This window comes from Phyllostomus hastatus, unplaced genomic scaffold (assembly GCF_019186645.2).
Source record: "Phyllostomus hastatus isolate PE091 unplaced genomic scaffold, TTU_PhHast_1.1 phas_contig_210, whole genome shotgun sequence".
NCBI classification, from domain to species: Eukaryota; Metazoa; Chordata; class Mammalia; order Chiroptera; family Phyllostomidae; genus Phyllostomus; species Phyllostomus hastatus.
The window spans coordinates 15255600-15281244 of record NW_025333737.1 but is presented as its reverse complement, the minus strand read 5'-3'; the positions used below and the strand labels follow the sequence as shown (position 1 = coordinate 15281244).

General features: G+C 49.7%; 2 protein-coding genes across 6 annotated transcripts in view; both read left to right on the top strand.

Annotated features, from left to right (window-relative positions):
- Window positions 1-7698, top strand: part of TLK2 (tousled like kinase 2) — a 109116-nt gene extending 101418 nt beyond the window's left edge. For all 4 annotated transcript variants that reach the window (XM_045836564.1, XM_045836562.1, XM_045836563.1 and 1 more), the window contains 3 exons: window positions 1153-1264; window positions 2721-2828; window positions 5003-7698. In XM_045836564.1, the coding sequence (XP_045692520.1) occupies window positions 1153-1264; window positions 2721-2828; window positions 5003-5176 (394 nt within the window). In that variant the 3' untranslated portion in view covers window positions 5177-7698. The remainder of the gene's footprint in view (window positions 1-1152; window positions 1265-2720; window positions 2829-5002) is intronic.
- A 5802-nt stretch (window positions 7699-13500) lies between these two features.
- Window positions 13501-25645, top strand: part of MRC2 (mannose receptor C type 2) — a 51806-nt gene continuing 39661 nt past the window's right edge. For both annotated transcript variants that reach the window (XM_045836805.1, XM_045836804.1), the window contains exon 1: window positions 13501-13834. In XM_045836805.1, the coding sequence (XP_045692761.1) occupies window positions 13714-13834 (121 nt within the window). In that variant the 5' untranslated portion in view covers window positions 13501-13713. The remainder of the gene's footprint in view (window positions 13835-25645) is intronic.

Here is a 25645-nt window from a genome sequence, read left to right as displayed (position 1 = left end):
AGCACAGCAGTGTCTAAAATAAAGAGTTTTTCACAGAATTGATTTTGCCAGCATGAAATCTGCAGATATCGATGTGTTACTTACAGAATTCTGCCTTCCAGCTGTGCTGTAGCTGAGCCTCCAGACAATGAGTGGAAGCATATTTGTTTGGTTTCCTAAATGCGAAAAGGCGCTTACCTTCCATACCATACAGTTTGGTGTGGTTGACTGTCCAGCTAGTCTTTTCAGAGGCCAGGGGTGGATGGGGAGGGAAGGAATTCAGATGGGATTGAGTTGTGCTAACTACTAGTTTGTTTAGCTTTTTCTGCACTATTAGTTAGTCTTCCTTAGTAAGCCCCTGGTCACCCTTAAAGTGGGAAATGTAAAATATCCTTTGATAATATAGACTTTAATGTCATCATTGATTATATACTGTCGTTATTTTTCAGTTCAGATTACCCAAAAAAGCTACAGACAGCCATTCTCCTCAAAGATTTCTTCTGGGCCCTGAAATCATTGGGACTTTTAAAATAGTTATTTTACAACATTTTCTTCAGCTAAAGCAAGACTGACACCAGTATGGTTATATTTGAATGTTTGTTGATGTAGCTGTCATAAAAGGGAGTGCATATCTTTTTTTTTTTCAATATATTTATTTTTAGACAGAGGGAAAGGGAGGGAGAAAAAGAGGGAGAGAAACATCAAAGTGTAGTTGCCTCCTGTGCACCCCACTGGGGACCCAGCCCGCAACCCAGGCATGTGCCCCAACTGGGAACCGAACCAGCGACTCTTTGGTTTGTAAGCCAGCGCTCAATCCACTGAGACGAACCAGCCAGGGCGGAGTGCCTATCTTTTAGGCCCCATTCCTCTTTCAGACTTGTTGAGTGGCACTTATGTTAGGCACAGCTCTTGCAAGGGAGGCTGGGATGAGTGAAATAGTTAACCTCTCTCAGTGAATTGAGAGATGTATTCAGTATTTTAAGTCTTTTTCGGACATTACTCTCTGCTTATTTTAGTGTGTCTTTTCACTGACTTTCTCCAGTTAGGTCTAAGTTGCTTTTTCAGCAGTTAAAATTCAGATATTTTCATTTCCAACAAGGTCATCTTTGCCTGTACATGTCTTAGTGTTATGCAGTCATTTTTCTAAAAACTTTTGTTTCCTCTTTGTCCTAGGTATTTACCACCAGAGTGTTTTGTGGTTGGGAAAGAACCACCAAAGATCTCAAATAAAGTTGACGTCTGGTCAGTGGGCGTGATCTTCTACCAGTGTCTCTATGGAAGGAAGGTGAGAGAGGAGGCCTGTCTTGGGTGGTGTGCGTACAGAGAGGAGCATGGTGTAGGTTATTCTCTTGGAGTTCATCATTGAATTATACAAAATGAAATCTTGAAAGTTGTGGTTTGAACAAAATACAGACTTAATAATAATAGCTTCATGTATAAGCAAAAATTTTCTACCCTAGAGCACATAATGAATTCTGCTGGGCTGTGGAAAACATGTATTTTTTTGCTGTTCTCAATTAGATCCTGGATATGTTTTGATTCTAATAATATGTTATAGGGAATTATGTGAAATAGTTTATTAAAGTATACAATCTTCACAGGAGCCATTCTTAAGGGTCCCCAAACTTGAATCTTAACTGTCTGCAGGGCTCTTTATTCCCAACCACTGCATTAGTCAAAGCTGTTACTGATAAATGCGTGCTTTGTATTTCTGTACTGGGAGGTGGTATCGGAAAGTATTTATTGCCACCTCTGGTCAAATGATATATCATTAGAACAAGTGATAACCTAGGTAGTCAAGTTCACCTCATGAATTCTCACATTTGGTGAGCATCATAATACCTTTTAGTGTATATATTGGGATCCAGCTGTTGTGTTTTACATGTTTTGGTGCTCCCCTTAGGCTGTGTATGTGAGCCATTTGGGAGTTAGGCAACTGCCTTAGACTCTTAATATTTTGATTACAATCCCCAAACCTAGCTCTTAATTCAGATTTCAGCTTCCCCATTATCTTCCCCTTGCTTTCTTTGTTTCTTATCCCACTTCTCTGCTGTGGGGAAGCTATGCAGAACTGAGAGGGGGTGGTTATGATTTGCACTCGGATAACATGAAAGTGCAGCTGGGAGTGGTGGCCGAGGTTGTCTTGGAAGACTTGTTTGTGACCTCTCAGTGGAAACGCTGTAGAGATGACACTAAGTCTGAACTTAATTTTTCAGAGTTTGTTAGAAAATGGCAGTTTGGGGCACAGATGAGATGAAGCCATTAAGCACCCTCAGTTCTTTTTTCCCCCTCGCTCTGGCCTTATCCCTTATGCTCTTTTACTTTCCGTCTCTTTTTATCTGTGTCTGGGTCTGCCAGTGGCACACGTGTATATTGCTTAAGCCCACAGGTATCATCAGGGCAAAAGAGGTTGCTGGTTCCTTTTCTGAATCATCTTCTTCTTCTTCTTCTTTTTTTTTTTTCCTGTAAGCAAAGTATAGCACAGATATGATATTGCAGATGCTGCTCTGGCTCCAACTCTGCCTTAGCCTAGATGTTGGACTCTGAGCAAGTCGCTTAAGCTCTGAGCTTTTTGCACCCTTTGTCTGTAAAATGAGAGAATTGAAGATTATTTCTGAAGTTCCTTATAACAATTCTCATTAAGATATCTTCTCCTTTCTTCCCTGGGGGTTTGAATTGTTCTTTTTTTTTTGCTTTAACCAGAGGCCCACCTTTGTTGTTTATTTTTGTTTTTGTGGTAGCCTTTTGGCCATAACCAGTCCCAGCAAGACATTCTACAAGAAAATACTATTCTTAAAGCTACTGAAGTGCAGTTTCCGCCAAAGCCAGTAGTAACACCTGAAGCCAAGGTAAGTTCTGACCGTTGGCCAGCAGAAATGACTACTTTGCTTTTTGTATTATTTCTCTGGGTAATAGTGGATAGATTACTCAGTACAAAATTCAGGAGTCATTAAAATGTCTTCCTCCTTCTAAATGTGTTCTCCAGCTCTTACCCTCTTCTCCTCCTCTCCTCCCATAACAAATATTTATTGAGTGCCTATTAAACAGTAGACAGTGGAGAAGGAACTGTGAATAAATGACAATGAACTATACAGACAAGGTCCCTGTCCTTAAGGAGTTTACCTTCCACTAGGTAAGACAAGCAAATAACTAAAAATGGCACAATTTAGATGTTGATAAACGTTACGAAGAAAATAAATTAGAGTATGGGGGTGGAGTGGTAGGAACCTGTTTTTTGATGACATGATCAGGGAAGGCCTCCATGATAAAGTGGGGTTTTGAGCAGTACTGAATGATGTGGAGGTGGGGGCCGTGTATGGATTGGGAGAAGAATGTTCGGAACAGAGAAAAGTGAATAAAGCTCAGATGGGAGTGTGAGCTTAGCAGGTCCATGGAGCTAGCAGAGTGGAGGGGAGTCTGGTAGGAGACACAGTAGGTCGGATTGTAAACTGATGGGAAGCAGTGGAAGGTTTCAATCAGGGCAGCTGTGTGATCTGATTGCTTTTGCAAAAGCCTGTATTGGCAGCTGTGTTGAGAGAAAATCCAAGGTAAAAGTTTATTTGACAGGTATCCAACCCAAGAAAATCTGTTTAACTCCAGTTCCAGATATCTCTCCAAGAAAGGTTTATTTTTAAAGGCTAAGGATCAGGCCCTGGATAGGTAGCTCAGTTGGTTAGAGCATCTTCCTGATATGCCAAGGTTGTGGGTTTGATCCCTGGTCAGGGCACATGCAAGAGCCAACCAGTGAACATGTAAATAAGTGGAACAATAAATCGATGTGTCTGTCTGTCTCTCTCAAAATCAATACATACAAATTAAAAAAACAAAACACAATTTAAAAAAATAAGGGCCAAGGATCATTACGTTCATTTCTGTGAATTTGTTTTTATCTTCCAAATGCTTTAATCAAGCAACAACCTCTAGGTGTCTTCTATTTTGAGAAACCAGGATTGGTATTATACTTTTGTGTTTTATTAATTAAACATGGGGGGGGAGTAGAAAATCATTACTTTATTTCATGTTTTAGATTTTTTTTAATAGACCTTATTTTTTAGAACAGTTTTAGATTCACAACAAATTCCAGCAGAGAGAATTTCCATATACTCCCTGGCACTCTCCCCACATGCCTCACCACCCTGCTCTCCCACATACAGCCTGCTCCACTGCCAGCCTCTCGCCCCAGCGCGGTGCATTTGTTCAGTCCTCGAACCTCCGCAGAGGTGCCATGATCACTCTCATGTAAAGTGTGGACTTTGGGTGTTACTTTAGAATTTTAAAGATTTATTTATATATTACAAGACTTTGATTAAATAAAACTGTCTGGTGAGAAAAGGCAGATCATCTATATAAGGGCCTATATAATAAGACTTGTAGAAACAGACTACATAGCCCTTCATACCTAGTGCCAAAGAGGCCTCGGTGTTGGCAGTAAATTAGGATTTTGAATCAAACCCCACTCTACAGGGTGTCTTTATGTCTCTTGGGGAGACAAGACCTGTTTGGGTTTTCCTTTACTAGGTGTGCATCTGCTCATTTGCTTAACGGTCTTTCGGGGAATAAGGAGACACACAGGGACAACATTTACCGGCCTGTGACACACTGTAGTATTAGTCAGTGTTGGTTTCCTCGCCCTGCACATGGAGATGGTTTGTCGTTACAATTCCCACTTCCTCAGGAAGTTCACGCGGGGCCATGGCTTGTAGATGCAGGATCATGACTTCAGACTGTGCCCATGTAAACCAGCCAAGACAAAAAAGGTTTTTTGTGCTGGTCTCTGTGCTCTGGGGACAGAGGGATTTAGAGGTCGTGCCCATTTCCCCTCAGGAGTGGCTCAGTTGCCTCTGTCTGGGAAGGAGTCAGTGACCACAGGCAGGTACTGCTGCCAGTGCGTGTCCTTCCCTGGTCTCCAGGTCTGCCTGGCCATTCCAGGAAGGGCCCTGGCAGCTGCTGGGGAGCCTCAGATTTCCTTCTGGGGGCACCAGGATTATCTGCCTCAGGCTTCTTCAAGAAACTTTCCTTTCAGGCATTTATTCGACGATGCTTGGCCTACCGAAAGGAGGACCGCATCGATGTCCAGCAGCTGGCCTGTGACCCCTACTTGCTGCCTCACATCCGAAAGTCGGTCTCCACGAGTAGCCCTGCTGGAGCTGCTATTGCATCAACCTCTGGGGCGTCCAATAACAGTTCTTCGAATTGAGACCCACTCCTAGGCCACAAACTGTTCAACACACACAGAGTGGACAAATGGCATTCAGCAGCGGGTTTGGAACATAGCGAATCCGAATGGATCTCATGAAACCTGTACCAGGTGCTTTTATTTTCTTGCTTTTTTTCCCATCCATAGAGCATGACAACATCGATTCTCATTGAGGAGAAACCTTGGGCACCTCTGGCCAGGCCTCATAGGAAAAGGCCCCGCCCGAGGTTCCGGCGTCAACGGCCACTGTCCGTGGCTGCTCTGAGTGAGGAAAAAATTAAAAAGAAAAACTGGTTCCATGTACTGTGAACTTGAAAACATGCAGACTCAGGGGGGTCCCTGATGCAGTGCTTCAGATGAAGAATGTGGACTTGAAAATACAGACTGGGCTAGTCCAGTGTCTGTCTATATTTAAACTTGTTTTTTTCTTTTAATAAAGTTTAGGTAACATCTCCTGAAAAGCTTGCAGCACAAAGGCTCAGCTGGGGATGGTGTTTGACTTCGGAGGAAAAAAGTTGCTATTGCCCGTTAAAGGCACTAGAGTTAGTGTTTTATCCCTAAATAATTTCAATTTTTAAAAACATGGAGCTTCCCTCCCCCCTTTTTTATTTTTGAAGAATACATTTGGTCATAAAGTGAAACCCGTATTAGCAAGTACGTGGCACTGTTCATTCCAATCAGATGCAGCTTTCTCCTCCGTCTGGTCTCCTGTGTGCAATTGCTTCCCTCATCTCAGTAGGGGATGGAGCGGGGACACCGAGATGCAAGGGGTTTTGCCATTGGACAAAGAATGAGGTTAGAAGACTGCAGCTTCGGTCTCTCTAGGTTTTCAACTATTTCTTCACAATTTGAACACTTGACGGTTGTCCCTTTTAATTTATTTGAAGTGCTATTTTTTTAAATAAAGGTTCATCTGTCCATGCAGTCCTCTTGGATTCTCTGAATGTAGTAACTGTTGAAACTGCTCCAAAGGTAGGCAGAAAACGGGCCGGGGAGCCGAATGCCCCAGGGATCAGGAGTCCCTACCACGGTCTCTGTGTGCTTGCTCGGTGGTGTACATTTCTTGTTAACCGCGATGTTAAAACTTGATCAGCACATAAGCTTTCCTCTGTTAGATCTTTTGGCAGGAAACAACCTCCAACCCTCTAAATTTCGTGGGTGTGTGCTGGTGTATGTCTGTGTGTGCATGTGCACATGCACTGTGTCTCACTCACTCTTAATAGATTCTAAGTGGAGTTAAAACGTGATCTCAAGGGAAACTGGTATTTCAAATATGAACTTTTTTGGAAACTTTTTTTTTTAATATGGCTGTTTCTGAGATATGTGATCAACTGAAGATGGAGCTGAAATGGGAGCTGCGTGGCCCCACCGTGCCCCTGAAACAGCAGAGCTCTCAGCAGTGGAGAGAGGAGGCCGGAGCCCGAACATGTGGTAGCCAGCTTGGAATGTCGCTGACACATGTGGCAAGAGGGCGCAGCCAGAAACACTTAAAGATGCAGCACTCAGGCGTGCAAGTTCCCTGGGTGGGGGAGTCAGGAAGGGCAGAGAGCCCTCAACTCACTCATGGCTCTAGTGTTTCTTTCACGTGTAATAAATGCCACTTTGTTTGTTTTGTGAACCCACCCCTCCCCTGTGTCCCTCAACCTGAAGGGAAAACGGAGTGTCCCACGTTGGAGGGAAGTTTGTGGGGAGGGATGGTCTTGTGGAACTCCGAATGGAAGGAAGTCGGCCCTGGGGCCCTTGGTGCCTCTGACTTTCCAAAGCTGTTTATCATGATATATACAGTGTGCACATATACACACATATACATGCATGTGCACACATGACTGTGTGTGTGATACCTTTTTTTAACTATTACAATCAAGCTGCTAAGCAAAGAGGACCCAGGGAGTCTCAGAGGTTGAGCACAATGCTGAAAGGAAGGTGTCTGCACAGGAAGAGATGGATGAAGTTGAGACCAGATTTAAACTTAACTCAAAATAAGTTATACTGGTTTTTTTTCCTCCTTCTATCTCAATAGTGTTGTAAAAAAATTTTAACTTGTTTAACAGTTGGAAAAATGCTGCATCTTTAAGCCTTCCCTCTAACTTCCCGCCTCCTTTTTCCCCGTGGGCTGAGTGAGGCTGTGAGACTTCATTCGTTGACTTACCTTTTCCACCCTTGTCCTGAAGAAGGGATGCCCGCTCTCCTTGCTGCCGTTGGGCCTGGGGCCTGTGTGGAGCTGCCTGGGCTCAGCCGAGTCTGGGCAAGGTCCCTTTCCACTGCATGGACCAGCCCCAGAGAGCATGCAGAATGTTGACCTTCACTAGACTCTCAAACAGCCAGTAGTGGGGTTCTTCCACGATATATTTTGTTAATATGGGTTTCACTTTTCCCAAGGATACTCCCTTACTGCCATGATGTTGACTTACTTTAAACAATGATTTTTAAAATGTGTATTAATTTGTAATTAAATCCAGCCAGACTGTTTTGGCCTTTCCCAATCTGGGGGGTGGAGAGGATATTAAAATAAGTTTTAAGAAGTGAATTTCCCAGCCTCTTGATTTTACTCCAGCTCACACAGAGCATTACCATCTAGGGTGGTAGATAGGGGAGTCCTGGCAGCTGGCCAGGACGCAGCGGGCATCACAGGCACCATGGGAATGTGTGGATTCACGCAGCACCTTCTGCACCTCTGACGTGCTAACACCTGTGCTTCTGGGTGGGAACACAGCAGTGAACAGGACAGGGAAAGGCCCAGCCATCAGCCCACAATTCAGGGGTGAAGGCACTGGGCCCCAGAAAGGGACGAATATGAGGGTCTGAGGGGAAGGGGTTGGGCTCTGCGTTGTCCACTGTGAGATGGGCAGCTGTAAAGAGACTCGCCGTTTGAGAGCCATGTTCACCCCACTTTTGCAGCTGACCTGGACATGTCTGCTGTGTTCTTGAGGGTTACCCCTTGTTTCCTGCCAGTCCAGGAAAGATAGGTTTTTCTCCAGCTGAAAAGATTACCAGGCAAGGAGCTCTGGTTAAGAGCCTGGCTTTAGAATTAGGTCTGGTTCAAATGCCACCTCTGCAAGCTTCAGAGATCACTTCTTGGATGGCTGTTTAAAGAGTAGAAATAAGATATATAATGTGCCTGGCACATAAGAGGTGAGTCACAAAAGGTGGTTTAGAAAGATCACAAGAGGCATTAAATGGGGTTGCTGGTCCTGGGAGCCAGGTTTGCTCAATAGAAAGGCTCTCTACTTGCCAGGTTATTGGGAAATCCTTTTGCCTTGGGTCAGTGATGCATACTTTTCAGGAGCCTTCCCTCTCTGGGTTGAGATTCAGTATCAACCTCTTCTGTGAGGTCAGCAGTCTCTCCTCCTGGATCCAAGACCACTTCCTGCTGAGTGTGGAAGGAGCATCTTACAGTCCTGTGTGGTCCCCAGGCTGGCGGCATCAGCATCTCTTGGAAACCTGTGAGAAAGGCATGCGCTCAGCTCTGCACCCCTACGCGCCCCCCCCCCCCCCAGCACTTCCCTCTGAATGTCACAAGTCCTGTTGACCTTCCTATCAGCCACTGCCATCAGGGAGGGGCATTGGAGAGGGTGGCTGTCAGGTCTTATCTGGTCTCATCCAGCTGGAAGACATATGAGTTATGTTCTGTGGCCTTAAGAATGAGAATCTATCTGTGCTCCAGGCTGTCCTAGGACCCATGTTACACGTGTGCTCTTCTGTGCCCCCCCATGTGTTCATCCCTTGGTACCTAACAACACGCTTCACTCCTTTGGGTACAGCTGCTTACGTTTGGCCTCTTAAAATATGACAACTTCAGTACCTTCCCGTGAATTAATTTATCATGTTCTTTTACCTAAGGGGTCCAGCACTGCAGGAGAAAGCTGAGCCCTGCGTCTGCTTAGGAAGCCAGCCTGGCAGACTGGATCAGGGTGAAGAGGGCCTGGGTCTGGATTGAAGCCTTTTGGAAGGGGTTGGGGAGGTGATAGCACAGAGAGGCTGCAGGGAGAGGAGGGTTAAAGGAGAGAGTGGGTAGGGACTCTGGCTGCTGCTGAGCTCAGCAGGTGGGCTGGGGGAACCTGCCAGAGGCTGGGAAAACAGGCCAGGGAGCAGGTCTGACCTGGTGGGGACAGGGAATACAAGAGCCCTATTGTGCTGTGGGGGCTCAGCAGGGGCCCAAGACCTGCTGGAGTCAGCAAAGGGGTGTGTGTGTGGGGGGGGGGGTGCTGGACCAGGGACCTGAGGTGCAAAGAGGTCAAAGGGCACCTGGCTGGCTAACCAGGCCCCACCCATCCCTGGCCATGGGTTAGGCCTCCTGGGTGTGCAGGGTAGTGCTCAGCTAGAGAACTGTGGTAACCTTAGTCTCATTCAAGCCTCCAGGCGCAGTCTGCAGCTGTGGTAGCCCTCTGTGCTGCCCCAGCCTTTTCACCCCAGGGCAGCTTGGGAAGGTGCCCCAGAGGGCTGGATCAGCAAGGGGAAGGGGCTCTAGCATTGCTGCTTTGCAGGGAAGTTTCTCTGTTGTGTCTTTCTTCACAGTGTAGGCATAGATGAGGTAGAAACATCTCGCTGGTCTTACAGATGAGAAAACTGAGGCCCAGAGAGATTTGGTGCCTGGCAGTGGGTAGCGCAGGATAGAATGGGGGTGGACTTCAGGCTTTAAAATGTGAGGTGGATTCTGAGTGCGGCTCCGGCGCAAACACTGCTGTGGGTGAAGGCTGCAGCTGGGCCCGGCTGCAGGCATGTCTCATCCTGATCCAGGGCTCCCTTTCCCCAGGCTGCCTCACTCTCCCCTGCCCCTCCCTCACGGCTAACCCTCAGACATCTGCTTGGAGATCACGCTGACCTTGGTATCAACCCAGCTTCTGCAGTCCTGGGCTGGAAGTGAAATTTGGGGAAGTGGGGGCACAGCTTCCCAGACCATTCCTGTTTCAGGTTCCACCTGATTGTGTCATCTTGCTGTATAAGGTCCTAAAATCCTGCCCCATGCCAGTCCTGGATAACTCTCTTCCCGTTCCTGTCTTAAGAGAGCATGAGACGCTTCTCCCAGGATTTCATTTACACTTCGGAATACCATTTTTGTATATACAGTGAACCCAGAGGTGTTCAGGCAGCAGGGGAGGCTACCATTCTCCTGGGCAAAGGAAAACAAGCAGTGTGGCAATCCCAATAAAATTGACCTGGGAAGCAATTGTGGGCAGTGGGGAGGGGATGGGCCGGCAAGGCAAGCAGGACCAAGAGTAAGGAGCCAGGGAGATACCTGTTGTCCCAATGGCTGAGGAAGATGAGAAGCAGGGAGGGGAATAGCATTCCTGAACATCTTTATCCAGGGGCCATGCCATCCCTTTATATCACAGGTCCGTGGGCCAAATCCAGCCCTCCACCTTGTTTTATCCGGCCCAGCTCCTTGTTTCTACCCAGGGGCAGTGCCAAGCTCTCGCTTAACTGTAACTACTTAAAAGGAGTAGTTACATTTATCCAGTCTTAAAATTACATTCGGCCCTTTGAAAGCAACCGCGAGGCTGATGTGGCCCCTGGTGAAAATGAGTCTGACACCCCTGCTTTATATGGAACATTTAATTTGGGGGACCAGGTAGGAAGTGTTACCCCATTTGCAAATAGGAATTGTGACACTGGAGAGCTTGAGGAACTCCCCAGACGTCATAAAGCTAGTCAGTGGGAGAGCCAGGGTTCTAGCTGGGGTCTCTCTGACTCTAAAGTCTGCTCCTTTCTCCACACTGGGTGGATGGAATCAGCAGACCCACTGATTCCAGTGTTTGGTTAACAGTGTCTTGACTGTTACTGATTCCACTATAGCAAATACAATCTTGGCAAAAATTCCCCGGACCAGGTTGTAGAGTTCACCAATAAGTAGTGGTTGCACAGAGCTTTAACAGGAATGGTGACGAGGCCATGGGCACGGAGGATACTGGCCTTTCTTTGGAAGTAGATGAGGGTCTGGGCACTGGGGAGGGGCTCTATAAAAGCCCCAGCCCTCACCACACCTGACACACCTGCAGACTGGGGTCATGTTCTGTTGGCTACTGATGCTGCACAGGATCTTTAAGTGGTGGGGGGCCAGTCTGGATTCTCCACAGGAGAATTGCCCAGATGTGGCCTGGCCCTTTCCCTTGTGAGCTCAAGATCTAAGACAGATGGTGGCCAGGGACATGGTCCCTCACAGACAGCAGAATGCAGTGTGTAACCCTGGCTGGCTGAGCAGGAAGTCTTGGCCTCCACAGAGACTGAAACAGGGCGTCAGAAGAGCAAGCATCATTCCCTGCTAATGAAACACACTTTCGTGCTCCTCAGCCCTCGAGTGGCCATTTCTCTGCCTGGAATGTGGCAAAAACCATGTGTTACTTGCCCCACTAAACCAAACTTCTAGGGCTGCCACCTAGTTTGCGCATCTTCGCTTTCCCAGCAGCTGGCACAGAGATAGCAATCGGTGGTTGAATTTTACCAGGGTAAATGAAATGAGAGAGCGTCTGTGTGCTGGGCAACTGGGGCTGGTGCTGGCAAGTGGGGGGCTTTCTGGACCCATGTCATTTTGCTGGTGATGCCTGGTAGTTGGCGTCTGCCCTGCTGTGGGAAGGAATGCCAAACCCTACTCAGGCTGGTGGAGCAGAGCCATCCAACCCTGTTCCAAACTTTGGGAGCCTTGCCCGAATTCCCTTTCAGGGGAAATTTGGTGAGGCCGGTGGCTAGCACTTCCAGAGATGGAAGCCTATAGGTTGACTTTGAGCAAACTTTTTTGGCTACTCAAGATCGGGATAAAAACAGTAGCTTAGCTAAAGCTGGCCAGTCCTCAAAACACTTGTGGGTAACAGGAGAGATGTGAGAATCAGGAGCGAGAGGATGATCTTTGAGGCAGCCCCAGCATAGCCAGTACCCTGCAGGGTCCTGGGGCCCCAGGACGTGCCATACTAAGATGTGTCCCAAAGGGCTTCGGTGAAGCAGCAGTTGCCAGAAGGGACGTGGCTCTGTCAGACCCGCCCAAGCTAACAACGGAGTGCCACCGGCTTGTAAGGTCTGATTGCAAACCATTTTTGTTTAGGGCAAAAATGTAGATAATGGGAATCTTCCTGGGTGACTGCAGAGTATTTTGGTGGATGCTCCCTCTGTGGCCCTTCATCCTCCACCCATCCTTGCCAAGAAATCTCAGCCCGGCGGAAAAGGGAAGAGGTACTCGAGCATCGTGGGCCCCACACCCTTGGCTGCAGAAATGGGGAAAGCTTTAACCAAGGCAAAAAAAGTAAAAAAAAAGAAAAAGTTATTGCCAAAAATATCACCGCGATGGACAGCACAGGAAACAATAAAACGTATGTTAGTTTCATAGTGTTTTTATCTGATTACTCATGGTGAGAGAACGTGAATCTTCTCCACATTTAGGGTCTCTAAATGTCTCAGTCTGGCTCTGAGCCCAGAGATCCCAAGCGTCTTTTCCAAGGTCACTCAGGGAATCAGAGGCGGAGGTGCGGTTCGACTCCAACATCCTGACTCCCAGTCCAGGGCTCTGTGCTGCAGTGACCTGTTGCATAATACGGAATAACTGTGGATTGTCTTCCTTTTTATGAAATTTCCATTTGGTCCTTTGCGACCAGCCAGCCATTCGCTGCTGGTGAGAGTGATGATGTCTTCTGGGGCATCCAGTGGACAGATTTGCCCTAGCTTTCTGGATGCAGCCCCAGCTAGCTATCGAAAGCACTACACTCCTCTGCGCCAGGGACCTGACATAGGGGTTGCACAAATGCTAAAACAAGAAGTGCCAAAGTTTGCGCTCCGCCCACGGTTCAGGGGCCCTGCCGCCCCTTCCCCCAATTTTTGTCCCGGTGGTCGAGCTCTGGGCCCCGCCCCTTCCCCACCCGACCAGAGGAGGGATCTTCCCAGGCGTGAAGGTAGCGGATGCTCCGTGACTAGAGAGAGCGGCGGAAAAAAGGCTGGATAGAGGGGGCGCCAGCAGCCGGAGTGTGGCCGCCAGGGTCAGCTGCGCGCCGGTGACCCCGCCCCCGCCCAGCCGGGCCTCGCAGTCCACGTCCGGCCACGCCGCGAAGTGTGCGGAAAGTTTTGCAGTTGCTTCCCCGCCCGCGCCAGCCGAGGAGTTGTGACGCAGCGTCTGGGGCTCCGGGCCCGGGCGGAGAAGAGAGGGAAGGCGAGGCAGGGAGAGAGAAACGGAGAGCTGGAGAGCGGGCACGCCGGGGCCCTCCTCGACCCGGCGGATCCTCCTCTCCGCCCCCCCTCCCTTTCCCCTCGGAGCTCTCTCTCAAGCCCCAGCCCCACGCCTCCCCCCTCCCCTCCCAAGCTGCCCGCTTCCCTTCCCCTCTGCCCCTCACACCCTCCTCCTGGGTTCTGCGCTCCTCCCCCCTGCCCTCCCTCCGCCGGGCCTGCCTCCTTCCCTCCTCTTCTCTTCTCCTCCTCTCCCCGGGAGGCATCACTTCGTCCCGACCGGAGGAAGACGCAGCCCCTTGCGGGCGGTCATCACACCCCAGTGCCCGGCTGCCACAGCTCACCGCACCCGTGCGCCCTCGGTCCCCGTATCCCCCGAGTGGCGCGCTGTGGGCATGGGGCCCTGCCTGCCAGCCCCCGAACTCTGGCTTCGTCACCTGCTGCGCTGTGCCCTGCTTCTCGGGGGTCTGCACTTGGGCCGCCCCGGCCCCCCCGGGGACACCGTCGCTCTCCCGGGTAAGGCGCTGCCAACTTGGCCAACTTGGGGGCCCGGCGGGGGGGTAACACCGGGAAGCGAGCCTCTCTTCTCAACTTTTCCCTCCTTTTCCCTCACCCCCTCCGCGCGCGCGCGCGCGTGTGTGTGTGTGTGTGTGTGTGTGTGACTGGGTTTTTAAAAATCGTCTCCGCTTTTCTAAAAGCGGGGAGGAGAGGGGGAGGAGCGTGCCTGGAGGTGGGGGAGGATCTGAGTGGAACCAGATGTGGCGGGCAGCGGGGGAGGGGAGCCCGGGGGTCTCGAACAGCCTCAGAGGAAGAGGGCGGGCTCCGGGAGGACCCCCGCTCCGGCCTTCCCGGACCACCCGGCTCCTGGACCTGTGGGGCGCGCCCGCAGGAACCGAAGGCTCCATACAGTAGACTCCAGTTTGGTCTTTTCGCTTCTTCCCAGGACTGATGGGTTATGATTGTTTTCTAGTGATTCGTAAAGGCTTGTGTGCCTTTCTGGAATCTCGGGGTGCTTATAATTTTCTTTTCCACACTTGGTCTTTAAGGGCAGCTTGTGGCATGCGGCATCCTCACTGCTTGAACGGAGATCTGTGGGCCAGTTTTGTGCCACCAGGATGCAGCAACAGGCTGGACAGAGCGCATGTGTGTGTGTTTGTGTGTGTGTGTGTGTGTGTGTGTGTTGTTTGGGTGCCTCTGATGAAACTGGCACCACTCCAGAGTAGACAGATCTTGGGCAGCCAAAGAGCTGCTAAAGATGCAAAAACCCAACTAACAAAAAACAAAAATCTTAAGCTGTACGTTCTCTTTCTGCTGCTCTTTCTAAAGGGTGACAGTGAAGTGTGGGGAAAGCCAGGCCCCTCACAGAGATTCTGAGCGTGAAAAAGGAAAGACCCACTTCCTGGGGGGCTGGCATGAGTCAAAGCTGGAATTGCCGGGGAGTGCGGTAATTACAGCCCAGTGGCGGCCCAGCTCCGGCTTGCTTTAGGTTTAATTTGGGGATGGGGATGAGTGAGAGGGGATAGTCAGTGCAGTGTTTGCAATTTTATGCAAAGTCCAGACAGCCCCATGGCCATCGCTTGCTGGGCTGGCCCACACACCAAGTGTGACTGTCGCTACCAAAACACTATCTGCCTCCGTTGTGCCGATGGGTGAGGCAGAGGTCTAGTCACAACAGGTAGAGCCCCCCACCCCTGCTGAATTTCAGACCCACCTGGAATTGAATGTGGACCAGCACCACCCAGGTCCCTAACTCCCTAGCCACTGCAGGACGGGGCTCAGTGGCTGCCCCTGCCTCCAGCACTCCTGCCTGTGTCTGGCTCCTCTGTGAAGGAACCCAGAAGGCAGGCGAGGGGGGAGGTGGAGGAGGAGCAAGGCAGTTCCAGAGTCCCAGAGCACATTTTAAAGCCAGGGCCCGGGAGGGTCGTGGCCAGAGAGCTGGCCCGGCCTTTCTCCCCGCAGTGGAGCTTTTGACAGAGGGACCTGGAATTATCTAGTGAGAGGCCCTGTTAGGGAGGTCACCTGGAGTGCCCCCTCTGCCTCCTGGTCTCCTCCCGGCCCCTGCCCTCCCTCGGGCTGTGTCCCTGCTCTTGCGTCCCCCACTTCCCAGTGGCAGTGCATCCACTGCTGCCCCCACTGAAGAAGCTGTGGGGTGGGGTGGAGTGGCCTGGTCTCCATGGCAGCAGTTACGGAAGAGGAAGGTGAAATCACACGGGGTTGCCCCTGCACATCATTGTATCCTCTGTCCAGAGTGCTCCTGGAGGCTGAATTCCTTCCTCATCCACTGTACCTGATGAATTAGGTGGTCACTGGGAGGAGCTTAGCAACCCCATGATCTGAACGGCCCCATTCGGCCCCAGGAAATGCTTGTGGAAGCTAGGATTTGGCTTAGCAGGCCACCACTGCTGGGGTGGACTTACCCTGGGGACAGGGGTGCCGGTGGGTGGCTTCTAGTGATTTGAGAGGATGGAGCACTTCAGCGCCCCTGGGCGGCCGGGCAGCAGTGCACGCCTAGTGTGGGCTGGCAGAACCCGTCTTTTCTCCACCTCCATGGGATGCCCCTCAGTGCTCGTGGCTGGAAGACCTTTCTGTTAATTTGTTCAATGACTGCATTGTACAAAAATATATTATTAGTTTATTTTTAGAGAAGAGGGGAAGGGAGGGAGACAGGGAAAGAAACATCGATGGGTTGCCTCTCGCACTGGCAGACACCCCAACAACGGGGGACCAAACCTGCACCCCAGGCGTGTGCCCTGACTGGGAATCAAACTGGCGACGTCTTGCTTTGTGGGGAGGATGCTCGGCCCACGGAGCTGCACCAGTCAGGGCTAAATGACTGCGTTTTAGAACAGCATTCACTGTTCAGTGCCGAGCCAAAGACCTGAGGAGGACGGAAGGTACAGAAAACTGTAAGGTGCATCCTTGGAGAAAAGGAGGTGTTGCTGGGGGGTGAAACGGGGCCTACCACACAGGGCGGAGGGGGGGGCAGGGGTCTGCTGGCGGGGCGCCTGCTCGCGGCCAGGAGCCATGCTCAGTTCTTCATGTGCAGTTTCTCATTTAATGCTGATAAGAACCCAAGGATGGAGGCCTTGTTGGGCCCATTTCACAAATAAGAAAATGGAGGCAAAAAGGGGTTTCATCATTCACTTCGAGTCACACAACTAGTACGTGGAAATCTGGGGCCGCTCGTACTTAGTGTCTGGAGGCTGGGGAGGCTGGGGCGAAGGTTCAGCAGGGCTCCCTGGAGGGAGGCTGGGTGGCACCAGGCTTTGCAGAGGCAGGGAGAGGAGCGGAGAGGGCGAGGCCAGGAAGGTGGGCTGGGCTGTTGTGGGGGTCATGTGGCAGCTGGCTGGGCCGTGGTGGAGAGTTACTGAGTGGGGTGGGTGCGGGGGGAACCTTGAGTGAAAGAAGCCAGAATGGGGGAGCGACTTGCCAGCTGGCAGTGGGGGTCCCTGGAGAATCCCTGCAGGTTTGCTAGCGGAGGAGTGAGGTGCAGATTGGAGAGTTGTCGGGAGCTCCAGGGACGCGGGTGGAGGAGTGGGGAGACCTGGGGAGTCTTCCTGTGAGGACAGATTTTGCTGTCTAAAGGACAGGGAGGGAGGGAGGCATCCCTTCTGAAAGGCATGAGGTACTTGCTGCTACTGCCAGAGTCAGCCCAACAAACTGCCTCCGCCCCCCCCCCCCCACCCAGCCCCGGCTCCCAGTAGTTGGTCTTATTCCAACCCAGTCCCCTTCTGTGAGCTGCCAGGGCAGGGGTGGTGCCCATCTGAGCTACGGTCGGTGCTAGCATCCTTCCTTGCACCTGCCCCCCTCCGCCCCCCAAGTCCCCCCGGCAAGGTGGGGGTGCAGGCAGGGGAGGAGGAAGCCCTGGTCTTGGCCCCTGTTTGTTCGCATGAGAGAATCTTGGCTTTCTGATGCCTTCGTGGTAGAGAGATTTGGGCTGATGAGATGATTTCAGGAATACCTGGACATTCTCAGAAGGGCATTTGTTTGCATTCACCACTAATTTAAGCATTAATTAGGTGCCCCCGCTGCACATACAGGCACGGCCCTTCTACACCTTGTCGCCCTGGGAGGGTGTTACTACTTGTACACACGGGCAGCACATCAGAATGTGAAATCGTTTGCTCAAGACCACCACCACCACACCACTTGAAAGTGGTAAAAGCAGTATTCGAACCCAGGTGTGGTCGCTGAGCCTGAAATTAAGCACTCCGAGGGTATTTGCTAGGAAGGACTGGAGAATTCTGCTTCATGGGCTTTCCCCATAGCCCTCAGCCGCCTTGAGCATCTCTTCCTGTGTCCTCCTGAGAGGAGCTCCAGGAACAGTGTAGAGGGCGCAGCTCTGTGACATCTGACTGCCTGGGCGCTTGTCTCTCCCACAGTTCAGTGGGCCCAAGAGGCTGGGCCCAAACCTTGCTAAGTGTTCTCAAGGTATGTGAGGTGCCCACCTTGAGGACGCCATGGATTAAGTGAGTGACGGAAGGGGCCTGAGGGAGGAGGAGCCAGCCCCAGCCCAGTGCCCCAGCCTCCCTGAGGTCAGAGATGCATATGTTCCCTCCTCTGGTCAGGGGATGTTCACTGAGCCTGCGCAGTGCTGAGAGCAGGGCTGACCGGGGCCTGGTCTGTGGAGTCCACCTCGTCGCCCCCCGCACAACTCCAGTGGGGGTCCCCTCCCTGGGAGGGCCTGAGCTTTGCTGAGGGAAAGTGTCTCTTCCTGTTTAGTCCTTCATGAGGTGGGGAGGGCCTCCGTCCTTGGACTGGATCCTGCAAGTCTGGGTGGGGTGGGCCATTGCAGCCGTGGGGCAGCTCTGGAACCTCACCTGCACCCTGCACATCCCCCTTGCTCCTCAGTCAGGGGTGGTGTCGGTGAACAGGCGGACTGGATGCAGGCATCTGTGGCCCCGGGGACCTGCCGGCATCAGGCAGCTCCAGTCCCTTAGGAGACAGATTGGGGTGGCTCCCTGAACTTGACCATGGGCCCATCGGGAACTTCACTGCATAGTTCCTTTCCTCTTCTTTGGACTTCTGGGTCTGTTCTCCCTAGCCCCTTGACTCTGCAGCCCCTGCCCACCCTGCTTGGCTGGGCCCTTGCTCTCTGCCTCAGCCCTGCCCCTCTCCCGGAGCAGTTTCTCCAACTCCGCATTCTGCAGCCACAGCTCTGGTTGTGCTGGGAGGGGATCTTTTTGGCTGTGGGATCTCAGCTTCTTCCCAGGTCACTAGTCCCCGCTTCCCCCACACCCCATGCCTTCTGTTCAGCACAGTCTGCTCCATCCTCCCTGAACCACCGCCTCCCCACCTCCAGGCCTTTGCACACAGCGGTCCCCCTGCCTGGGATGCCCTTCCCCTCTTGCTCCCTGGCTGCACCTGCCCGTTCCAAGGGGTCCTGATCACTGCCTCATGGGATCGAGTGGGCTGAGGAATGACAAGCACCCAGATGTCACTTGTGGATAAACCCCGGAAATAGAGGGAGTCTCCCTTTGTTTCTCCAGGATTACCACCAAGCGGACATGGTGAGAAGCTTCCGTGGTGGGCTTGGAGCTCCTCTAGGGAAACACGCAAAGCCAGTTTCCCAGCCTTCCCCGACAGCCTCAGTGAGTGTTAGGGAGGGGAAGCAGATGCCAGGCTCCCAGTGTAGACTGAGGCAGGAGTGGGCGTGGCCTGGAGTGTTCCCAGTCAGAGTCCTCTGGCAATGGAAACCGGGACAGGATTGGTGGGACCATCACGTTTTGTAAAGGTTGTATTTATTTTTATAGTGCAAGGGAGGGAGAAAGAAAGGGAGAGAGATGTCAGTTGGTGGCCCCTTGCAGGTGCCCTGAATGGGGACCGGGCCCACAGTCCAGACAAGAGCTCCTCTTGCGTTTTATCACTGCCACCCACCTGCGGGAGCCCCTTCCCCCCTTTGGTTCCTGCACAGGTCTCAGCACAGTGCCTTGGACACAGTGGCATCTAGTAAATATTTATGTATTCATTTAAGGTTTTATTATTTGTTTTTAGGGAAGGGGGGAAGGAGGGAAAGAAAATGAGAGGGAGAGAGAAACATCCATCAGAAACTTCGATTGGTTGCCTTGCATCCCGACCAGGGACCGAACCTGCAGCCCAGGCACACACCCGGGCCAGGAATCGAGCTGACGGCCCTTTGCTTTGTGGGATAATGCCCAACCGAGGCACACTGGTCAGGACGTGGTAAATGTCTATTGAAACAGAGAAAGAAAAATAAAGAAAGACCAAATAATTGTTCCAAAGAGCCCCCCCGTCCCAGTTTTACTGAGATATAATTAACATAACATTTATTAGTTTAAGGTGCCTAACATAATGCTTTGATATGATATATTACAAAATGATTGTCACAGGTCAACAGCCATCACCTCACATAGTTACAAAATATTTTTTCCCTGTGATGAGAATTTTCTGTTTGTAGTAGAAAGGCAGTGAGGAGAGTCATCCTTCCAGAGTTTCAGATGATGTCACAATCATAAAAAACATATGGCATTGAATACACAGAACATATTCCAATGGGCTGAAATAAATCCCAGCAGACTTAAGCTGTTATAAGAAGTTAATGCGAGACACACCAGAAAAAACACACTAATGGGGAAAGGAATCTTTCCTTTTATAGTTATTGGACAACTGGATTATAATTTAAAATTTTAGGGAGGGATGGTGGGGGGAGGGGAGAAGGTTTTCAGGAACAACAATAAAAGACACGTGGTCAGAACCAAGGGGGGTGGAAGCGGGGGTGGGGGGGGCAGGTGGGGGTGGCTGGGGCGGGGTAAGTGCGGACAACTATAACTGAACAACAGTGAAATAATTTTTAAAGATAATTTAAAATTTTAATTTCAACTATAGCTGATCACCTTTGAGGAAACTCAGATGGAAAGTTGTCACATAGAAAGTGCAAAGATCTCTAGGGGTTAAAGATGCAACTTTCTTTAAGTACATCGTTAAACTCGCAAAGACAGAAAGCCCAACCTCGGCAGAGCCACGCAAGCGCCGGGCTGTGGGCCGGGGGCCTGCAAACTGGGTCAGTCTCTCAGGACTCCGTCTCAGACGGTATGTCAGAAACCAGATATGTGACACTTCACAGCCTTTGACTTCCTAATTCCACTTTCAGGAATTCATAAGGCATGAATCCCGCAGAGAAAAAAAGTTCATAGAAGGGCTCTTCGTGGTTGCAAAAGAAATTGGAAACCACCTAAATGCCTGACAAGAAAAGCACAGCTAAGCAAACTGAGATACCCTAGCCCGATAGACAGTGTACGGGGCTTCCTAGGTAGCAAATACCCAGCTAGTGTCAGTACATAGGAAGATGTCTAAGAAGGAAGTTCAAGACCACAGGGCAGTCTTACATAATATGCACCCAGTAACAGTTGGGTGAAGATTCATGCCTGATCGCTGGTGTTCATTCATTCATTCATTCATTCATTCAGTTAACTGTTTTGTTTCTGTTTTCCTGAGCACTGACAGTGTGCAGGGCATGGTATTTGGTATTTGGTGAACAAATCAGGTGTGGTTCCTACCTTCCCAAAGCTTGTATTTTGAGAGCAGTTCCCCAAAATGGAGAGCATAGGGTCAATAACCTGCCTGACCCAAGAGAACTCCCTGAGCCAGACCAGCCTGGGGCAGTAGCCAACAGCCTTGCAGTCGGGCGTGGTCGCTGAGGGCAGGGTTTTCTGGTGTGACCCGGTGAATGCCTACCCTCATTTCTGAAGGATCCAAGACTATAAGAGCGCTGGCGTTTTGGAAAAAGCCTGGAAGCAGCACTGTTTAGAATAGCCAAAACAAAACCAAAAATGCACATCAAAAGAAATGTGGATAAGTCACAGATACAGACACACCATGAAATGCAATGCAGCAGTGACTGAGTGAACCTCAGCTACGTGCATTATCATGGGTGCATTTCAGAGATATATTGTGGAGTAGGGGAAAATCCCAGGACTACATTGGTGTTACACCCTCTGAAACCATTGGAAAAGGTGAAAAAAAAATACATAATGCAGTGAGGAGCTATGTAGTCCTCAGCTAAAGAACCAACTTTTAACATTTTGCCACATTTGCTCTACCTCCTGTGTGTGTTTGTGTGTGTGTGTGTGGTGAAGCTGTAGGCAATTGTAAATTGGACATTTCACACCTAAATACTTCACCATGTATCAACTAAAAACAAAGACATTCTGTAGAACCATAATACCATAATCACACATACAAGAAATATAACAGATGAAATTATTTTTTCTTTTTTTAAGATTTTATTTATTTATTTATTTATTTATGTATTTATTTTTAGACAGAGGGGAAGGGAGGGAGAAAGAGAGAGAGAAACATCAATGTGTGGTTGCCTCTCACATGGCCCCCACTGGGGACCTGGCCTGCAACCCAGGCATGTGCCCTGACTGGGAATCAAACTGGTGACCCTTTGGTTCCCAGCCCGTGGTCAATCCACTGAGCTACACCAGCCAGGGCTATTTTTTTCTAATATGCAGTTTGTGTTTGGATTTCTCCAGTTGTTTTCTTTTTTTTTTTTTTTTAAACAACTGTCCAGGGTCCAAAGTGGCATCATGTCTCTTTAATCTCCTCAAACAATGACTGTTGCTTGGCCTTTTTGCCTTTGTTTTTTAAAGATTTTATTTATTTATTTATTTATTTTAGAGAGGGGAAGTGAGGGAGGAAGAGAGGGAGAGAAACATCAATGTGTGGTTGCCTCTCGCCTGCCCTGCACTGGGGACCTGGCCCGCAGCCCAGAACCGGGGACTTTTCAGTTTATATGCCTGTGCTCAGTCCACTGAGCCACACAGGCCAGGGCTCCCGTTGTACAAGACGAGTTGGAGCCCTGGCACTGGTGGCTCAGTGGGTTGGAGCGGCGTCCCAGTATGCCAAGGTTGCAGGTTTGATCTCCTGTCAGGGCACCAACAAGAGGCAACCAATGGGTGTGTCCCTGGGGGGAACAATGAGTGAGTGCTGCTCTCTCTCTCCCCACCTCTGCTTCCTCTCTCTAAAATCCATACATTAATAAAGGACACGTGGGAGTTGGGCCTCCTCCCCTTGCAGGCCTTTGCAGGAGGCTCAGCCTTAGAGCATGTTCTCCAGAAGAAGCTCTTGGTCAGGGTGCTCACCGGTTCGGAGCTCTTTCCATGGACAGCCTCCCAAACACAAGCCTCCTCCTTCTGTGCTGATCAGCCGAGTGTTTACGGAGGAGGTCACGGGAGAGGACTCCCACACCGTAACACAAGCTTACACTTAGCAGCAGGACACAAAATTCTACAGGCGAGGAATGGCAGTACGTGTGGGTGAGGCCAGAGTACAAATGAGAAAAGCGAGGGGTGCAGGGTGGGCTTGCTGCATTTTAAGAACTTTATGATGCGTCTGTGTAACATCAGGCAACAAATGAGGACTGGAGACTCCGTGACTATTTACAGAGCGCACAGAACCCCCTGGGGTCAGTGTTACCCAACTGAGCCAAAGAGGCTGCGGTCCAGGATCACATATCCAGTGAGGGGCATTCTTCCAACAGCATTTTCTCACTTCATGTCACTGTAGTTCTCATCTTGGTAATTCTCATGATACTTCAAACTTTTTTATTGTTACTTTTTAAAAAAGATTTTATTTATTGATTTTTACAGAGGGAAGGGAGGGAGAAAGAGAGAGAGAGAGAAACATCAGTGTGCGGTTGCTGGGGGTCATGGCCTGCAACCCAGGCATGTGCCCTGACTGGGAATCAAACCTGCAACACTTTGGTTTGCAGCCTGTGCTCAATCCACCGAGCTATGCCAGCCAGGGCATATTATTGTTAATTTTTTATGGTGATCTGTCATCAGAGTGGCCTTTAATGTTACTATTGTAATTGCCTTGGGGCAGCACAAACTATGCCCATGTAAGGAGAACTTAATCCGGAAAGGTTGTGTGTGTTATGACTGCTTTGCCCACTAGCTGTTTTTCTCTCTCTCTCCCCTGTCTCCCCTCCCCCACACCCCTCAGGTCTCCCTTTCCCTAAGACACAACAATATTGAAATTATGCTAATTAATAATCCTACAATGACCTCTTAAGTGTTCACGTGAAAGGAACAGTGACAGGTCTCTCACTTTAAATCAAAAGCTAGAAATGATTAAGTTAGTGAAGAAGGCATATTAAAGGCCAAAACTGACCCAGGCCAGAGGTTAGGCCTCTTGCACCAAATCGTTAGCCAAGTTGTGAATGCAAAGGATAGTTCTTGAGAACAAATGATAACAAAGTAAAACAGTCTTATTGCTGATGCGGAGAAAGTTTTAGTGGTTTGGAGAGAAGATCAAACCAGCCACAACATTCCCTTGAGCCAAAGCCTCATCCCAGGAAAGGCTCTAATTCTTTTCAGTTCTGTGAAGGCCGAGAGAAGTGAGGAAGCTGCAGAAGGGAAGTTTGAAGCTAGCAGAGGTTGGTTCATGAGGTTTGAGAAAATAAGCTGTCTCTATAGCATAAAAGTGCAAGGAGATGCAGCAGTGCTGATGTGGAAGCTGCAGCAAGTCACCCAGAAGATCTAGGTAAGATAATTAATGACAGTGGCTGCACCAAGCAGGTTTTCAATGCAGGTAGAAGAGCCTTATATTGAAAGAAGATTCTATTTATGACTTTCATATTTAAGAGAGGAGAAGCCAATGCCTGGCTTCAAATCTGTAAAGGACAGGCTGACTCTCTTATTGGAGGCTAGTGCAACTGGTGACTCTTTGTTAAAGCCATTGCCCATTCACCATTCTGAAAATCCTAGGGCCCTTAACAGTTAGGCCAGATCTACTCTGCTTTGCCCTATAAATAGAACCACAAACCTGGATGACAGCTCTGGTTGGGTAGCTCAGTTGGTTAGAGCATAGTTTCGATATGCCAATTGTGTGTGTTTGGTCCCTGGTCAAGGCACGTAGAAGGAAACAGCCGATGAATGCATGACTGGAACAACAAATTGATATTTCTCTCTCTGTCTCTCTAAAAAAGCGATCAATTAATTCTTCTAAAAGCCTGGATGACAGCACGTCTATTTACAACATGGGTTACTGAGTATTTTAAGCCCACTGTTGAGACCTACTGCTCGGGGGGAAAAAAAGATTTCTTTCAGAATATTACTAACAATGCACCTGGCCACCCAAGAGCTCTAAAGGAGATGTTCAATGGAATTAATGTTGTTTTCACTCCTGCTAACACACACACACCCTGCAGCCCACGGATCAAGGAGTAACTTTGACTTTTCACACCTTAGTATTTAAGAAATGCGTTTTGTAAGGCTGTAGCTGCCAACATAGGAACTCTGATGGATTTGAGCAAAGTAAATTGAAAACCTTCTGGAAAGGATTCCACATTCTAGACGCCATTAAGAACAGTTTGGAGGAAGTTGATCCTAACCCTCTTGGGTGACATTCAGGTTTCCAGACTTCAGTGGGGGCCGTAACTGCAGATGGGTTGGAAATAGCCAAGCACTAGAAGTGAAACCTGGAGATGTGAGGGAATGGCTTCAGGGTAAAGGGTGAGGCGTTCCTTTCTGTGCATAGAATCTACTGGTGACGATGTTGTGAAGATTGTTCAGGTGACAACAAAAGATTCAGAGTGTCACGCATAAAAAAGTGTTACATAAACTTAGTTGATAAAATAGTGGCAGGGTTTGAGAGGATTGCCTTCAATTTTGAAAGTTGTTCTCTGTGGCCAAAATACTATCAAACAGTGCTGTATGCTTGCTACAGAGAGAAAGCAGTCGTGGAAGGAGGCGTCCGTGGGTGCGCCGGGCTTCGCTGGAGTCTCATTGTCAGACACTGCCACAGCCTCCCTGACCATCAGCAGCCGCCGCCCGGTCAGCCAGCAGCCATCAACACTCAGGCGAGACCCTCCACACCGAAAAGGGGGTGACTCACTGGAGGCTCAGGGGATGGTTGGCATTTTTAGCAATACAGTATTTTTAAATTAAGGCATGTACAGTACATTTGTTTAGACATAATGCTATTGCATGCTCAATAGACTACAGAATAGTGTAAATGTAACTGTTACATGCATGGGGAAACCAAAAAATGCCTGTGACTTGCTTCATTGCCGTGGTCTGGACCTGAACCCAGGAGATATGTCTGAGGAATGCCTGTGCTTATGTGCTTCTCTCCTGTCTCCCTCTCTGTGCTGCCCGCACCCACCACCAATCTCTATTTTGTGTTTATCTGTCCCTTGCTTTACAAAACTTTAATTTTTGCCCTGGCTGCTGTGGTTCAGTGGATTGAGTGCCAGCCTATGAACCAAAAGGTTACCTGTTCGATTCCCAGTCAGGGCGCAGGCCAGGTCCCCAGCTGGGGACGTGGGAGAGGCATCAGATCCATGTATCTCCTGTATGT